The sequence below is a fragment of the Ostrea edulis genome, chromosome 7, assembly GCF_947568905.1.
Source record: "Ostrea edulis chromosome 7, xbOstEdul1.1, whole genome shotgun sequence".
Classification (NCBI taxonomy): domain Eukaryota; kingdom Metazoa; phylum Mollusca; class Bivalvia; order Ostreida; family Ostreidae; genus Ostrea; species Ostrea edulis.
This window is the reverse complement of record NC_079170.1, coordinates 20,708,471-20,725,487: the sequence shown is the minus strand read 5'-3', so window position 1 is coordinate 20,725,487 and position 17,017 is coordinate 20,708,471. Positions and strand designations below refer to the sequence as shown.

The 17,017-nt window shown below is 36.0% G+C and overlaps 2 protein-coding genes across 8 annotated transcripts in view; both read left to right on the top strand.

Annotated features, from left to right (window-relative positions):
• The window catches only part of LOC125655507 (tripartite motif-containing protein 45-like), a 26,051-nt gene extending 16,165 nt beyond the window's left edge, over positions 1–9,886 (top strand). For 4 of the 7 annotated variants that reach the window (XM_056143641.1, XM_056143642.1, XM_056143639.1 and 1 more), the window contains 2 exons: positions 5,505–6,326; positions 6,394–9,886. In XM_056143641.1, coding sequence (XP_055999616.1) covers positions 5,516–6,326; positions 6,394–6,401 — 819 coding nt within the window. In that variant the 5' untranslated portion in view covers positions 5,505–5,515 and the 3' untranslated portion in view covers positions 6,402–9,886. Of the gene's footprint in view, positions 1–5,504 lie in introns of all 7 variants that reach the window. The other 3 variants (XM_056143636.1, XM_056143637.1, XM_056143635.1) reach the window with 1 other exon arrangement.
• Positions 6,717–7,358, top strand: LOC130048618 (uncharacterized). Its single transcript, XM_056145603.1, has one exon. The coding sequence runs from the start codon at positions 6,717–6,719 to the stop codon at positions 7,356–7,358; it is 642 nt and encodes a 213-aa protein (XP_056001578.1).
• Positions 9,887–17,017: the final 7,131 nt, after the last annotated feature.

Below are 17,017 nucleotides of genomic sequence, written 5' to 3'. Positions count from 1 at the left end.
CTTATAATGTGATATATTATTTTGTGCAGTTAATATGAGTCACATTTATACTGGAAGGGGGGAATCGCACATTTTCTTCAGCAATTTTATTTTCAATGCAAAATATTCTCTCGATTTCTTTTTGTTTTTTGTTTTTGTAACCAATGCTGAAGATAATTTAATTTGTTAAAAATCCTTGACAAGAGAAAAAAAATTCTTTTGTGTTGTGACTTGCCCCTCTTCAAAATCCTAAATCGGGGAGGGGAATTTTTCTCCTAATTACTACCAAAGATCAATTTTTTTCTTACCTTCGATTTCGTAATTCGGGGAGGATGGGGGTTGACATATATATACAAATTCTCCATCAATACATGCATACATGTTTGCAGTTCTGTCATTACCCTAACTACCACTATAAATGAAAATGGAAGAGAGCAGTCACCCCAACTTCTTTATTTGCATAATTATGTTATAAACAATGGAATTATTACCGTTGCCCCCCCCCCCCCCCCCCCCAGACAGAAGAAGAAAAGACCCCCCCCCCCCCTCATGACACGACAGTAAGACTAAATATCAGGTAAACTACAATCTAGATCTTTAAATAACTTTAACTTCCTGAACTTTTCACTAGATCTATTTCACACTTTAACTTCCTGAACTTTTCACTAGATCTATTTCACACTTTAACATCCTGAACTTTTCACTAGATCTATTTCACACTTTAACATCCTGAACTTTTCACTAGATCTATTTCACACTTTAACTTCCTGAACTTTTCACTAGATCTATTTCACACTTTAACTTCCTGAACTTTTCACTAGATCTATTTCAAAATTATCGCCGGTATGACAGTACTTTAAAATTGAATTTTCTACGTAATTGCAATGCATTGATGATACATGTATATTGTATATTGTATAGAAAATGACTATAGCTTTGGCAGATTTATTTCCGGTTTCCTTCACTGCAGAATTTGACCTCACCTCTGATCTTTTAATGGGTCAAAAAACCCACGTGGTGTAAATTTAAATAACAATAACGTTAGTAGGGGTGTATGGAGACACAGGCACCTGAAGTATGGATATTACTACCCCCCTCTCTCTTTTCATAATTGTTATGCTCCCGAGATCGAAGATCGGGGGTCATATTGTTTTTGTCCTGTCTGTCATTCTGTAATTCTGTCATTTTGTCATTCTGTCTAAAACTTTAACCTTGCTAATAACTTTTGAACAGTATGTGATAGAGCTTTGATATTTCACATGAGTATTCCTTGTGACAAGACCTTTCAGTGGGCACCAACATTTTTGACCCCGTGACCTTGACCTTGGAGTTTGACCTACTTTTTGAAAACTTTAACCTTGCAAATAACTTTTCAACAGTAAGTGATAGAGCTTTCATATTTCACATGAGTATTCCTTGTGACAAGACCTCTCCGTTGGTATTAAACCTTTTGACCTTGATATTTGACCTACTTTAAATTTTTTTTACATTGGTCATAACTTCTAAATGGTAAATATTAGAGCTTTCATATTGTACATGAACATTTCTTTTGACAATATCTTTCTACTGGTACCAAGATATTTGCCCTTGCGACCTTGGCCATCTTCGGAATTGGCCATTATCGGGGGTATTTGTGTTTCACAAACTCATCTTGTTTTTTGTGGCAATAATTTCTCTGAAATGTATGAATTCTAGTGGTATTCCAATCATCGATTATAATCGAAAATCAGTCGATTGTTGGCAAATTCTAAGCTCTCGATTATGAAAATTTTATTCCAATTAATCGGTTTTTAGATTTTATTTTCTCAACGACTGTAGTTTTTGAAGAATATTCCTGCCGTGACCTATCTAGTAACCTAAAAGTTTTGTTTATCATAATGGCGGCGCACTCGAAAGCGAAAGTATCCATACACGGGGAATAAAGCATGTTCACGTTGGTCAGATACTGAGATAGACGTACTTTGATTCAGGCATATAAACGAAGGACCATTATCAAAGAGAATCTTGATACTACATGCAGCAAAGCCATGTGGGAATTACGCATATAAAAACCGCTTTCAAAGGCCACTGTTACTCTGCACGTGCGGATCGTGTTTTCAGTTGGTGACAATAAATCTCTTAATTTATCAGTTTTAATTTTGTTCGTAATGAAATGAATTTCTTTCCTCATTTTGCTTTGCTGAACGTTAGGCCCTTATTATATTTTAATTCAGCCGGATCAATGTCAGTTAATGACATTTAACTTTGATATACGGACCGGAACTGAAGCAAACGATATCTGTTTTTTGACGACTTTTATATATGTAATTAAAAGAATTAAAAAAAATACACACAGAAAATATTCACTTACACTCTCTCAGCTATGGAAACAACGAATATAAACGTAAAAAAATATTTATTTACACTTTTGTAGTACTTATGTACTTAAATTACTCTAATTATTATAGAATTTCTCTATGTCCGATTATAATCGATAATTAGTTAGTTACAGTAAATCAATCATCGATTGTGAAATTCACACCGATTCCCATCACTATCAAATTTAGACCTATGTTCCGCGCTTACGGCCATTGAGCAGTGAGGGTTCTTTAACACCTACTGTGACACGGGTCATCCGTTTTTAAGGTCATTTCCGAGGACCCGTGACATTCACACCTGATGCCGAGCGTTTGGCGATGGAACCGTCACTACCTGTTTTAACGACTTAGGTCTGTCGTAGCCGGGATTCGAACCCCGGCCTTCCGCATGCGGGGCGAACGCTCTAACCTCTCGACTATCGCGGCGGTATGGTAGGAGTTTTGTTTTGAAAATATATTGTTTGGTATACAGAATTATAAAATTAACAACTTAATTACACAAACCGAAAGGCGTTTCAACAAATATAAAATTAGTTCCATTAAAACCCATATTTTTTTTTTTATGTTTTTCTGAAAATATGCATGCTAAGATTATTCCAAAGTGATAGAGTATCAGAACAAGATATAACATATGTTGTATTGTTTTTACATCTTCTTTACAAAATGAACAACAGTCATCTGAAATGATACTGATTTTCTTGAGGTAATATTTTGTATGAAGAAGCTTGTAAAGAATTCGATATTGCAACCACTGAACTTGGGTAGCAATGCTTGTTTTAAAATAACTTTAAACAACTCCTTGACTGAAAAAATGCTTTCTAAATGTATCTAGATAATTCAGTGTTTCATTTTTTATTTGATTTGTATACGAGGTCATTGTTATTTATGATCATTATAATGATTTGGAACATTTGTCATTTAACAATATAGATTCAAAGTAAAATGGAATGAATGGTGGAATATCTGATCTCTTAACATACATTTTCTTTACAAAAAACTTAGATATAATACTGGTAATACTTTTGTATTGCAGTGTACATACATTTGCTAGTCTAAATTTTTGTGAAATATCTTGTAGTAATGAAAAAAATCCATTTTCATCTAAGAGTCTCCAATTATTTTCACACCATGTTGATGCCATGTTTTAACATAAATGCCTTTATTACTAACAAACATATTTGTATTATGCCATGTTGGGATAAAACTAATTTTTTGTATGAGATATTTATCATCCATTTGTTTGTTATGTAAACAAGGCTCGTGCCATATTTTTGTCTACATAGGTTAAATATACAAGTAAAGTTTCGTTTAAGGCAGTTTTTTTTCCAATTCATAAGTTAATTCTGAACACAATTATATAGTATCTACTGTTTAGCACATCTCATATGGTTTTAAACGTGCTATTTTCTATTAAGGTGGGTCCTTAGTCCTGGATTTTTGGGGTTTAGGTAGCATTTTTTGTTTGGAATCAATAAATTAATATTGTGAGTAATGAAAAAAGACAAATTAGTTAAGGATTTCCATATTAATTTTCATTACAGACACTACTGAAGTCATGTACCCTTATGTAGATTTTTATGAAATCCATTGGAAAAAGTTTTTTGTTGTTATTTTAAAATAAAAACAACAAAATATTTTTTAAATTGCATTTATTTATCAAGAAACATGTTAATAACTAAAACACATGTAATTTTCATTATGTTCATCAAGTTTTAAAATAATATGTGCAAAATTATTCAATTAGCGTTATTCTCCAAAATGTTAAAAAACAAACAGATGTGGACATATTTTCCTTATAGCATAGTTTACACATAATTGTTTTCTATTTATTTTAGTAGATGTACATCTGTTATAGTTATTTATGAAAAAAAATCCACATCTTTCCTTAATAATTTCAAATCTATAGCTTCCAGAGTATGTATACCCCCATAAAAATCGAAGTCTGGCACCATACAGCTGAGCTATTCAAATTCACTCATGGATTAAAATGTTATGTAATTTCATGAAAAGACACAGATAATGATTCCTTATCACCTTGGTAAAATGTTTGTGAAAAAAATAAAGGGAATCTATCGTATAATGGACTTGAAAAATGATTTAATGAAAACAGAGTTATTGTCCTTGGATTCAACATTTTGAAACATATTATTGATTATTTAAGTGTAACTAAGACTTTTGAAATAGTTTATGGCTAACAAGATATTTTACAATCACTATTGAAAAAGACCCCAACAAAATTTATGTTCCAGTCATTAAATCATTGATTTTACAAAATCTTATGATGTCACAGGAGTGTGGAACTACGTTAAGCAATCTATATGTAATCAAAAACATGGCACAAGCCTTGTTTACATAGCAAAGAATTGTGAGTGCTGTTTCTCACTTGTAACTCAACAAGTGCTATTCAAATTTTGGTTGACCATTAGAAATACTTTAGTTTAGCATTATTAAGAATGAAAATGGAAAAATAAAATTTGAAAAATTTCAGCTCAAATCATGTCCATGCCCCTTTAAAGATATATTAGAGTTTTCACCTCAGCCATTTTCATGCCTTGGATGACAATTTCTCTATTGACCCTGTCAATCTTTGAATTCCATATAAATCAAAAAAATACTCAGAAAAGACAGTATTTTTATCAGGATTTGGTAGTGTAATAAACTGACGATTTAGCTTCTAGGTTTAAGCAGTGTTTTGGCGACTCAACCAATGGGATTGCATGAGTATTCTTCTATTCCACCGGCGTATCAAAGCTTTAATTTTTGGTATCTGAATACTATAATTTAAATCGACTATTTGTTTTCCATATCCAAAGAAAATTCTATTCCAAGTAAGTTGAAAGAATTGCATCCCCACTCTAGCTTCCATTTTGTTTGGTGATGTTTTAAAGGCTATCCCAACAATTTTTGTTTTTGAGCTGTTGAGTTTTAATCCAGAGAAAATCAAGTAGTAGTTTATAGTGTTAAGTGCAGCAAAAAGAAATTTTGGTGAACCACCAAGAGCCAAAGTTGTGTCGTCAGCATGTCGGTTAATCACTGTGTTTGCTAGCCGTATTTCGAAATTGCATAAACCGTAGAACCTGAAAATGACAACCATTTGCACGTAAAACGATTCTGCATCAACACCCATTTTTGTGTTCCTTTCCTTAATGAAGCTCATTTTTATTTTAGACGGAATAGTCATGGCTCGGTCTCAGGCCCAGGACATCATCCGATGTCAGTACTGTGAGGAGGAGCCTGCTCTGTTCCAATGTGTTCCCTGTGGAGATGAATTCTGTTCTCGCTGTAAAACATTTCATCTTAAAAGCAAGGTTCCCTCTGGACACAACATCATCCCTATATCCGAGAGACTCCACCCCACCAACATGGTCAAAATGTGTGAAAGTCACCCGTCCAAACCATATGATGCTTGCTGTGAAAATTGTCAAGTTCCGGTCTGCATTTTATGCATTCAAGAGATTCATAATACACACAGAATTGGGAAAATGCAGGATATGTACGAGAAACAAAAGGCTGCAGCCATAAAAGAACTGTCTGAAATGAAAACACAAAGGAGAGCGGATGTCATACAAAGGATAAAAGATGTCGAAAATGGAGAATCACGGATAAAGACCAGCCACCAAAATCTGAGGAGGGAAATGAAGAGACAAGCCAAAGATTTTATAGATCATATCAATGCAATTTTGAATGAAGGTCTAGACGAGTCAGAGTCAGACGAGAAAAAGAAGCTAGAAGAATTATCACAACATAAAGCCGAGTTAGAAGAATATAAACAGAACCTAGAACATGTCATTGAAAATCTAGAAGACCTTACAGAGTCAAGTCCTCCTGCTGACCTCATCTTGTACCGGAAACAAAACCCTGACGTGGTCAAACACTTAAAATTTCCAGACACAGTAGTAACTACTGATCCCACGTTCACGGCGGGCCAGTTCAACAAAACTTTGAACAAGAAACAGTTTGGACAAATGACCAAAAGTAAACTTACTCGAGGTAAGACAGATGATAAAACCCAATACACAGAAACAAAAGAGATAGAATCCCGACCCATCCAATGTAGGCAGATGATAAGACAGAATACACTCAAACGACAATGACGGAAACCTCTAAAATTGGAAAAAGCGGGAAAAGAGTTACGAAAAATAGTGTTAGTCAATTTTATGAATTTCTTCAAAAAAATCATTATTGATCAAAACGGTATTACAACAGGCAGTCCAGCTAAGTGAAATAAAACCTGACAAGAAAGAGTTACGTCACGTGGCGTGCTTTGGAAATGAAAGATCATACATCAGTGGGAGTGGGTCTGGGATAATTTTGATTGACGGGTCAAGTACACACTTGGACACGATTACTACATCTAAAGAACCTTCTGGCCTGGCTGTGATGAAGGACGGGAGTCTGATTTATTCTGTCCGCAATCATGGTGCCATCTACCGAGTGTTTCCCAATAAACAGGCAACTAAACTTGTAAAAACTCGGGGCGAACCTGTAGGTCTTTGTCGTACCAGATCGGGAGAAATCCTGGTCTGTCTGTTTAGTGATTTTGGTAATTGGAATGCTAGAGTTACAGTGGTTCGGTACAACTGCAGCGGTGAGAAGATCCAGGAGTTTAAAATATTACAATGTAATAATTATATGTCACCAAGCAAATGGCCTGTCTGTGAGAATGTGAATGGTGATATCTGTACTGGTTATATATATGTATTTAGTCGTAGCAATAGAGTAGTGGTATATGACAAGTCTGGGAAGTTTCGCTTTCATTATGACGGGCGAGGTGGGACTCAGAAGTTTGATCACCTTAAGCCACGTGGTCTGGCCAACGACAGCCTGGGTCACATCCTCATCTCAGACAACGCTAACAATGTCGTGCATCTTATTAGCCAGGACGGGGACTTCATCGCCTATATCCTAACAAAGGATGACGGGATAGCATGTCCGTGGGGGATCACTGTGGATCAGTCCGACAACGTGTGGTTGGTAGAACATAAGAGAGCCCTCGTAAAAGTGTATCAGTATATGTTGTAAATTTGACCTTAATGTATCATACTATCAATACAGATATATGTATCATTATATACTGTTAGTAGTTTGACGTAATCTATTTAAAAATATACATTCCGTTATCCGTTAGCATTCCCACAGCCTGTGCATTGTATTGAGACGGTATCATTTCATGCTATTGAGGTTATCGTTATTAGTCCGATCAGTGTCTTAGGGCAAAAGAGAGAGGGGGTACTTCATTTATGACAAAACATGACCGGATATCATGTTCATAGGGGGATCCCTGTGGACCAGTCTGACAACCTGTGGCTGGTAACGGACAACTGTGAAAAAGTGAACAAGTTCATGTAGAAACGGTTGACAGTAGTATTTCATGCAAGTGCCACATTCAATATTTGTGTCTTACCTAATATATAGAATTGTAGAATTTTCATCCTTTGAAGATACGCATTCATGCATCAAAGAAAAGAAAATACGACGAATTACGCCACTTGCAAATTAGAAGAAGGGGGGGGTTAATTAATTTTATTAATGATATCTGTAAAGTTCAATGAATTCAAATTAGATGATTACATGTGTATTTTGTATAGATTGTTTATTCAAACAATCAGTTCAAAATTCAATGTACACAAATTTCCAGTCGACTGAAATTGAACATCGCGACAATGAAAAGGTGAAGATAACGAGCAATGAGCAATCTCATAACTCCTACAAGGAATACACAAAATTAAGAGAAGGGAAACCCGGACTTTTATGTCAGTAGTCTACCTTAGCGTAACATTGTTTTACGTCGGGATATACAGGAAGAGTAGATACTGCTGAATATGAGTTGTAGTCTCTTTGTTTTGGTAAATACTAATGTTAAATTGGAAATACATGTATACATTTCATGCGTATTGAAAACGAGATTAAATTTCCCCAGTATGACTCATAATTTGAGCGTCGCCTATAGGCGGGACCCTCTAGTGATCAGTCTGTTCTGTTGGGGTGGGGGGTGGGGGCTATAGTGATCAGTCTGTGTCTGTAGGCGGGGCCCTATAGTGATAAATCTGTTCTATATGCGGGGCCCTATGGTGATCAGTCCATCTTGTAGACGGGGACCCTATAGTGATCAGTCCGTGCCTATAGGCAGGAGTTCTATATTGATCCGTCAGGCAGAAACCCTATAGAAACTAGTCTGTCCTATATGTGGTAGCCTTATATTGATTAGTTCAGACGGGGGCCTTATTTTGATCAGTTCAGGCGGGGGCCTTATAGTGATCAGTTCAGGCGGAGACCTTATGGTGATCAACCCATGCCTATAGGCGGGGCCCTATAGTGTTCAGTCCGTGCCATAGTTAGAGACCCGATACTGATTAGTCCGTGCCTATAGGCGGGAATCCTATAGTGATAAGTCAGGCGTGAGCACTGTAATATTTACAGGCACTTAAAGTATGAATACTATTATCCCTTATACGGCACGGTATGTAACAACGTAACAGTATGTAACAATTTGTTACTAAGCGTAGCACGAATGGCGACACTATGTAACAACTTTATTGTTACATAGCATCGCCATTCCTGCTACGCTTTGTATCAAATTGTTATATGTAACAAATTGTTAGAAACCGCGCGGGGAATGCACCGTTTTGGGTGGTTCCGAAAGAAAAAAAACCCTAAAATTTTGTAGATTCCTTTTAATCGTTGTGTTTGTGAGTAGGTATACTATGTATGTGTGTCGTCCACTCTCAACCTGTTCAAGTCGATACTAAAACCACAGAAGTACTAAAACCACAGAAATACTAAAACCACAGAAATACTAAAACCACAGAAATACTTAGATACCTCTTCAATATGGGGGTTTGAAGGTTATGCTTAAAAAGCACTAGGGTAGTGCATAACAGGCATCCCGCCTATTGCACAATAATCCCCAGGCTTCTCTCTTTCTCTCTCTTCCTTTGTTCTTTTCATTTATATCACTTGGTTTTCCCGCGCTCTCTGCAGCCCCTCTCTCTCTCTCTCTCTCTCTCTCTCTCTCTCTCTCTCTCTCTCATTCTCTTGGCCAATGTACAATGGAATCATGCATTCCATCACCCCCCCCCCTCTCTAAATGTCAAGGCAAGGAATGCCCCCTCTCTCTAAATGTCAAGGCAACCAAAGAACGTAACTATATCTATGTATCTAGCTACTTATCTATCTATCTATGTCAATGAATCATATTAATCATTGAATCAATATTTTGTTTTCATTGTCAAACTATTGTTGAAGATGAAAAACATTTTTTACTTGATTGTCCTGTGTATGAACATATTAGAAAAATGCATTCAAAACTACTAGATATTAATACCTTATTTTGTTTACTAAATCCACATAACCTTGTATCTACAAAACAAACCTGTCTATACATCAGAGACTGTTTTAATGTTAGAAATAAGTTTTCAACAGTTTGATATTTTGTAATGTATCAATATATATGTGTATCTATGTATGGCTAACAACACATTCTTATATAATGTGCTTTAGTGCCAATAAAGAATTGAATTGAATTGAATTGAATAAATCTACCACATTCACTTTTTGTTTCAGAATTATTTCTTTTTGTATTCCCAGATATGTTTTCAGGAAACTCATTGACATGATCCGAACGGAGGACTGTCACACGTCACTCACGCGTTCGTTTGTTCCATGTCGGTATCGGACGCCGTGACTGTTGCTAAAACGCGTAACGGAAAACGTAACGGGACGGAACGGAAATTTATAAAAGAACTAGAAGAATTAATGTAGCTAAAATAACATAAAAAATCGGACAATTAAGTTTTATTTTGATTAAAATCAAATTGTTTAGGAATTTGTTCACAAGCGTCAACACAATTTTATTTTTAAAAATGTTGCACCATGAATTGATTAAGCTAAGTTGAATGTTTGGATAAAGGTTTCAAAGTGTTTTACAAGAATCTTGTAATTTGAGCATTGACAGAGGTGTTACATGTAGCGAGTAGAGAATGGAAAGAATACACAGGGTTTATAACCCCCCCCCCCCCCCCCCCCGTCATGACAAAAGGTTTACACATTATGCAGTGTACACTTACATGTACATTCTTTGTGAAAGATTTATTTTGTATTCAGTAATACGGTCATACAGGGAGTGTGGTATGTATAAAACAATGATAATTTATGATCTTATTAAGTGAACAAGTTGAACATCTTGTGTTTGAGTAATTGTTTTGACTAACAGAGTCTGAGTGACCGCAGCACTCCAATACACTAAATAGGTGATAACTTCTAACAGTTGATTTCTAATCTAAATACCAACATCATACTTTTTAAATTGATAATGAAATGACCTTTTATTTCAATTTAAACATAAATTATATGTTAGCCTTTTAGCTATTTCATGTAAATCTGTTACTTCCTCATACTGGGGTAAAAAACTTAATCTTAGTATACATTTGTACATTGATTCTGTTTCAATCGTTTTCCTTCCGGTCCACAGGATACCGGTACATGTACGAACTCTCACTTTAAATAAATTGATCCCAAATGAGGCAAACCTTTTATACACACCGGACTCGTTCGCTTTAAAATTTGATGTGATACATATTATATATATCATTCGAGGTGTTGAACTATGAAATTCAAGTTCAATTATCTTAAAAATATGAAGTTCGGTAAACAGCAAGTTTGATTTGATTTGAAAGCGCTATGTTTGGAGATAATTGTAGGGAACATTATTTTATCTTTCTCAATGGGGGGAGGGGGGGGGGCTGCTCATTCATTGGATAGGTTCATAAAATCGTTTCTTATGGTGACAGCCAGAAAAATGTAATACAATTTTTTTTGGGGGGGGGGGGGGGATTAGGCCCCAAGAATAGTTTAAGATAAATATATTGAGCACATTTACAGCGATTAAAGTGGAACGATTTCTTAGAAACCACTAATATAAGGTGTTCGTGCATGCCAACAACAGCAACGATGACGCCACAAAGACACCTTCCCCATTTCTAAATTTATAGTAAATTTCTCCCAGTTTTAACTGGACTAGGAGAACAAGCACCACACAGACAGGAAAAACGACAGACAGACAGTAAGACACGCCGATAGACAGACAGACAGTAAGACACGCCGATAGACAGACAGACAGTAAGACACGCTGATAAACAGACAGACAGTAAGACACGCCGATAGACAGAGAACAGACAGTAAGACACGCCGATAGACAGACAGACAGTAAGACACGCCGATAGACAGACAGACAGTAAGACACGCCGATAGACAGAAGACAAACAGACGTACACAAAGTTCCAAAAAGATCTGTCCCTAAGAATAATTTTGAGGTTATGTGATGGCTGTTGTTATAACTAGAGATTTATCTCCTCATCAAATAAGGTAAGATTGAAAATTTTCGCCCCAGCCCGGGGTCGAACCAGCGACGTACGGCACCCACCGCCTAGCAAGATTGTCAAACCAGCAGGGAAGTCGTTGTGACCGAGTGGACTTACGCACTGGTTTGACAATCTTGCTAGGCGGTGGGTGCCGTACGTCGCTGGTTCGACCCCGAGCTGGGGCGAAAATTTTCAGTACCTAGTTGTGATTATTTAGTGCTTTACATATATATATATATATAGATAGATAGATAGATAGATAGATAGATAGATTAGGGAATCCTGAAAGGAACTTAACAATTCTATCGATCCATATAAATTTATTAAACAAAAATAAACAAATATTAAATATAAATAATAATGATTAATTATGCAAATTAAAATAAGCATGGCTATTTAAGGACCCCCCCCCCCCCCCCTCTAAATATAACAACACACGTCTGCTTCTGCAATTCCGGGCTGAGAGTTAAATGTATTCAACCGGGGATGACAATAGTCCAGTTTGCAACTTGCGACAACTTCCCTTCATGTCACGAACCCAAATACCAGATACACCACACACTACCTCAGAGATACTGCAATATCGTAACCCTTAACGACTATGGTTTCGAACTCCGGCATGATATGTTTATGAGTGGGCACCAAAACGAGGCTTCCGTACGACGTTATAACAGCTGTGACGCCATTCTCTCGCCAGAGGGCGTGTTACGCAAGCTTCACATACACCTCTGTCAACGCTTGAAATCACGTGACAATATAATCACATGATATAAACCACTCTCGGTTTCCTTTCCCCTTAAAAGTCCTGGCAACAGGTAATACATCAGGCTTTTTTCATAGCCCACTGACACTTTATAAGTACATATTTACCATTTAGCTCTGTGTCTCCTATTTTACAAGTTTTATCGTATTTTCACAGCCTTTTTTTACTTTTGATTCCATGTTTACATTTAAATCTCCACCACGTGTATGTCCTACATTCATACGCATATTACGAAGTAGTTCAGAAAACGGCGATTTTAAACAATTTACAGTAAGCATCAATTTAACTGCACCAAAGACATATCATAATATGACTAAATATTTAGACCAAAACATAAATGTTAGATAATAGAAACTTTTACAAGATTTCTGTAAAAAGCCGTTGACAGAGGTGTAGTGCGAGGAGCGCACGGAACTCTGGGTAGAGAATGCTGTGACGCCTTAGAAATTCACTGATAAAACTCGAGAAAAACCCTCAGAAACACTCACTTGTCCACCTGGAAGCTGTGACAAGCCTCAAGAGAACCATACCTGGCATCCCACATCATGATTATGCATGTGTCCCACGCTTTCCGTTAGTACCGACTTCGAACTTTGCATAAAAAATACCAGTTCCACTCAACAAAATTCCAGCAATTTTCTCTCAACAGGACTTATCTCTAACTTATCCTTTCAAAACTGCATTATTCAGCCCACAAGAAACCGGTTTGCTCAACAATAAACAACAGTTCGTGGAAGTCGCTATTAGGCCTAACAGACTTAGGTTTTTTTTAAGTTGTGCATTCACAAATTACTACGCCCATTTCGAAATGACATAGAATGTAGTCCAAGAATAGCTCGTTAATTCAATGTTTCATCATATAAACTCAATGTTTTAAAATATTAAATGATAAGGAATAAATTTATTATTTTTTCGTTAGATGGAGGTATGCCACGATAAAAAAGACTTATAAATTATACAACAGATATCATTATATTTTGATTCAGGTATACATACCTAGGCACCTGATCCCACCTTTAGTGTGTCCAGGGGTCCCTGTGTGCTAAACTATCTATTTTGTATTGCCTATTGGATTCATAAGATTTATCACTGTTCTTTATCTTCACCTTTCATAACGAACAGTTATCAATCTCAAAACTCCTATAAACAATACAAAATGGAGAGTTGGACAACACGGATCCCTGGATATACCAGAGGTGGGATCAGGTGCCCAGGAGGAGCAAGCATCCACTGTCGACCAGTCACATCCCCCATGAGCCCCACATCTTGATCAGGTAAACGTAGCAATCCGCAGCCAAAACCAGTGTGCCAATGCATCCTACTACTGGAGCTGGTCAGGTTACTGGGCGATCAGTGTTCGGTTTTTCAGGTCCGAGTGGTTCCTTGTTAACAATACTAGTTTTACTTTTCTGATCGTGATTTCGGAGTATTTGTTTATGATGTATACGTTTCTATGTGACTTGCATTATCTCAGTGGGCGCAATGCCAGTCTCTCGCAAGTTGTGTACACAATATTTCCTGGTACTTTTTTATATGCATGTACATGTAGTTAGGCGTAGGCCTAAATAATAGATCTGCCGCTTTTGAGATTCAGATCATTTTTCCGATGAGGTATTCTTTGATAAACCAATAAACAATTCGTTTGTATACTTCAAATTTGATAAATATTGTTGAAAATATACATAATTTTAAATCGTTTCAATTTTTTTTTTGTATTCGTGTATCCTATTGATAAGCAAGAAAGCAAACTAGGGAATAATGAAGCGGGGATGATGTCAAAAGTTGTTCGTACCGGAAGTGTTATATACACTGCAAGCGTTTGATGGAGCTATCATGGTATATCAAACTAGCAACATGTGCCACACGAATAAGATAAATTACAGTTTACAGTTATTGAAATGTGTTATCATATAAATATTGTTGTTATGATGTAAATGTTTTTCTAATATCTCCGATGATAACCTTTCGTTTTAAATTTCATCATAGTCCCCCAAACCAGCCTTATCACTATTGGTCTTTTCACAGCTATGAATAAACTGTCAACGTCTAGTCTATTCACGTCATGTTGGTTGTGACGTCATTACTTTGTTCCCCACAGTTGCATCGTATGACGGCGGCTGGACTGTAACTACCGGGGTTGTTTCTATATTACCGGCAGATAGATCTAATGGTGCAGAATCATTCGACAAGGGCCCTGTCGACGTTCCGTTGACTATGTAAACTTCCTGTGACCTTTGATCCCTACGTCGATCATAACAACAGTCACATGATTCAGTGTAGAAGCAGAGCCACCAGCTGGATGTACAGTGATGACCGCCGTCAACGTGATCAGAATCCCCGCAACAACCTGTAACAAGTATCCGCTCTTTAATTTCAAAACAATATTCAATATCCTATCGTGACGTCACTACTTTATATTCAATATCTGATTGTGACATCACTACTTTATTTTCAATATCTGATTGTGATGTCACTTCCTTATACATGTAATCAATATATGATTGCGACGTTACTACTTTATATATAATTTCTGATTGTGGCGTCACTACTTTATATTCAATAAATGATTGTTAATGACTGTGCAGAATGTTATCATGTGTCATTTAAAAAAGAAATCAATTATTGAAGTAAGTATGAAAATTGACAATAAATCTAAAAGCATATTAATGTTCGCTAAAAGTAGAATATCATCCTTTTCAATAGTGAAAGTTACAGTAAGATCCATCACTATTTATAAAATGGCATCAAATACTTCGACGATAGTTAAGTTCTCCAGATTTTCTTTACAAACGTTATCGGTATCTTTAAAATTGTCTCGCTCTTATTTCCCAGAATATAACTGGTGATCGGTATAAAGTTTGTATGTGTTTCATATTCCGTTGAAGAGTTTTTCACCAATAGAGATCTTTCTATATACATTAGCAAAGAACAAGGTACGGTTGTATACATAAAAAGGCCCAAAAAATGTCTCTCTATAAAATGTGTCTGGAATTAACCTTAATCAGGGTTTTAAGAAAGTAAAATAAATGCCAGGTATACTATGTCAACAAAATCAGAATGATAGTTTTAAATGGATAGCATTATGACATCATGAATAAGACATTTTCCGCCTTTTTCTCAAAATAAGCCCGGAAACTGTCAAATGTCATACAAATTATTGCTCAGGAAAAGATGTGCGCATTTGTCGAGCAAAATGAAAATGATATATATTGTGTATTATTTTGAGATGAAAAACATGCTTCAATATGAATTTGCTCGACGCATGCGCTGTATGTTTTCTAAAAGGAAAACCACCTGAATTTGTGGATATTTTCATTGAAAATGGCATTTTTGCAATTTTATGCCAACTTCAAGCTCTCGTCATATGACACAAATCATTTTGCTGATCAAACTGAGTGAATTTTGGGTTTGCTAAACTACTCCTTAATTGAATGCCAGGATTTGAGCTCCAAGTCAAATCATCAATATTTTGGGCCAGATGACTGTAGAAACTGTACCTACAAATTTACACCAAATCCAAATTTTACAGCAGAAGTAAATATTATCATCTGTATTAAATTGAGATTTATGAATGTGTAATCATGGACAATGAATAAATATTTTGTAATTACAAATCAATGCCTACATAATAAAGGAAGTACATGTTGATCCTGTGAATGGTGATCTGGAGAAATACACATTCACTTCCATTATTATTTTTATCTAACTGCTTGCTTTCCGCTTGAATCCGTCTTAATCTCTTAGGAATGTACACGAAATAAACAGACAAATCTTGTTTTCGTATTACTTTTAAATTCATTTAATACTCTGAAGTTAGTATATGTAGTAAGGTGTTGACTGACTTACTCACCACAATGACAGCCATCTGGACAGTCAAAGGAACACGGTAGACAGCTGTGCCCCGTGTGATCTGGAAAGAGAGATCATTTACACACTGTATATCTGTATGGTGTTTACGTCCCAATTTAGAATTCTTCATTGATAAAGAGACGTCACCTGATTTAGGATGACCCACATACGTGTATGTACATATATTAACCTTAAAAATGGAGGCCCAGTGTCGAGGTGCTTCTAAAACGGTTATGACTAGATGGTATCCCTCAAAAGCAGGTGACCCACGAGTTACTTGCCCCTGATCATAGATAGAAAGATAAGTCGTACGTCGAATAATTTCGTAAAGAAATGTGTTTACGATAAAGAAGGCAAAGAAAATTGTTGGGATTTTTTTTACTAATTAAGATTACTAATTAAACCCTAATTAGCTGAACTATTAAAAATGTAAGAAATAAATAAAGCAATGAACGCAATATGGAGAGAAATACGATTTGATAGAAAGTATACAGAGTATTATTTAATTAACATAATTAATCAAACCCTAATTCTCTCAGATGTTAAAAACAGTAAGAAATTTGATATAAAAAACTGTAAGGGGCGAGATCAACAGATTGATTTCGGATAAAAATCTAAATTCAAATAGTTAGGGGGAGGAGGGGGGGGGGGGGGTGTTAAAACTTCTGTAAGTTTCTCTCATCCGACATCGATTACACATTAGTCGAAAA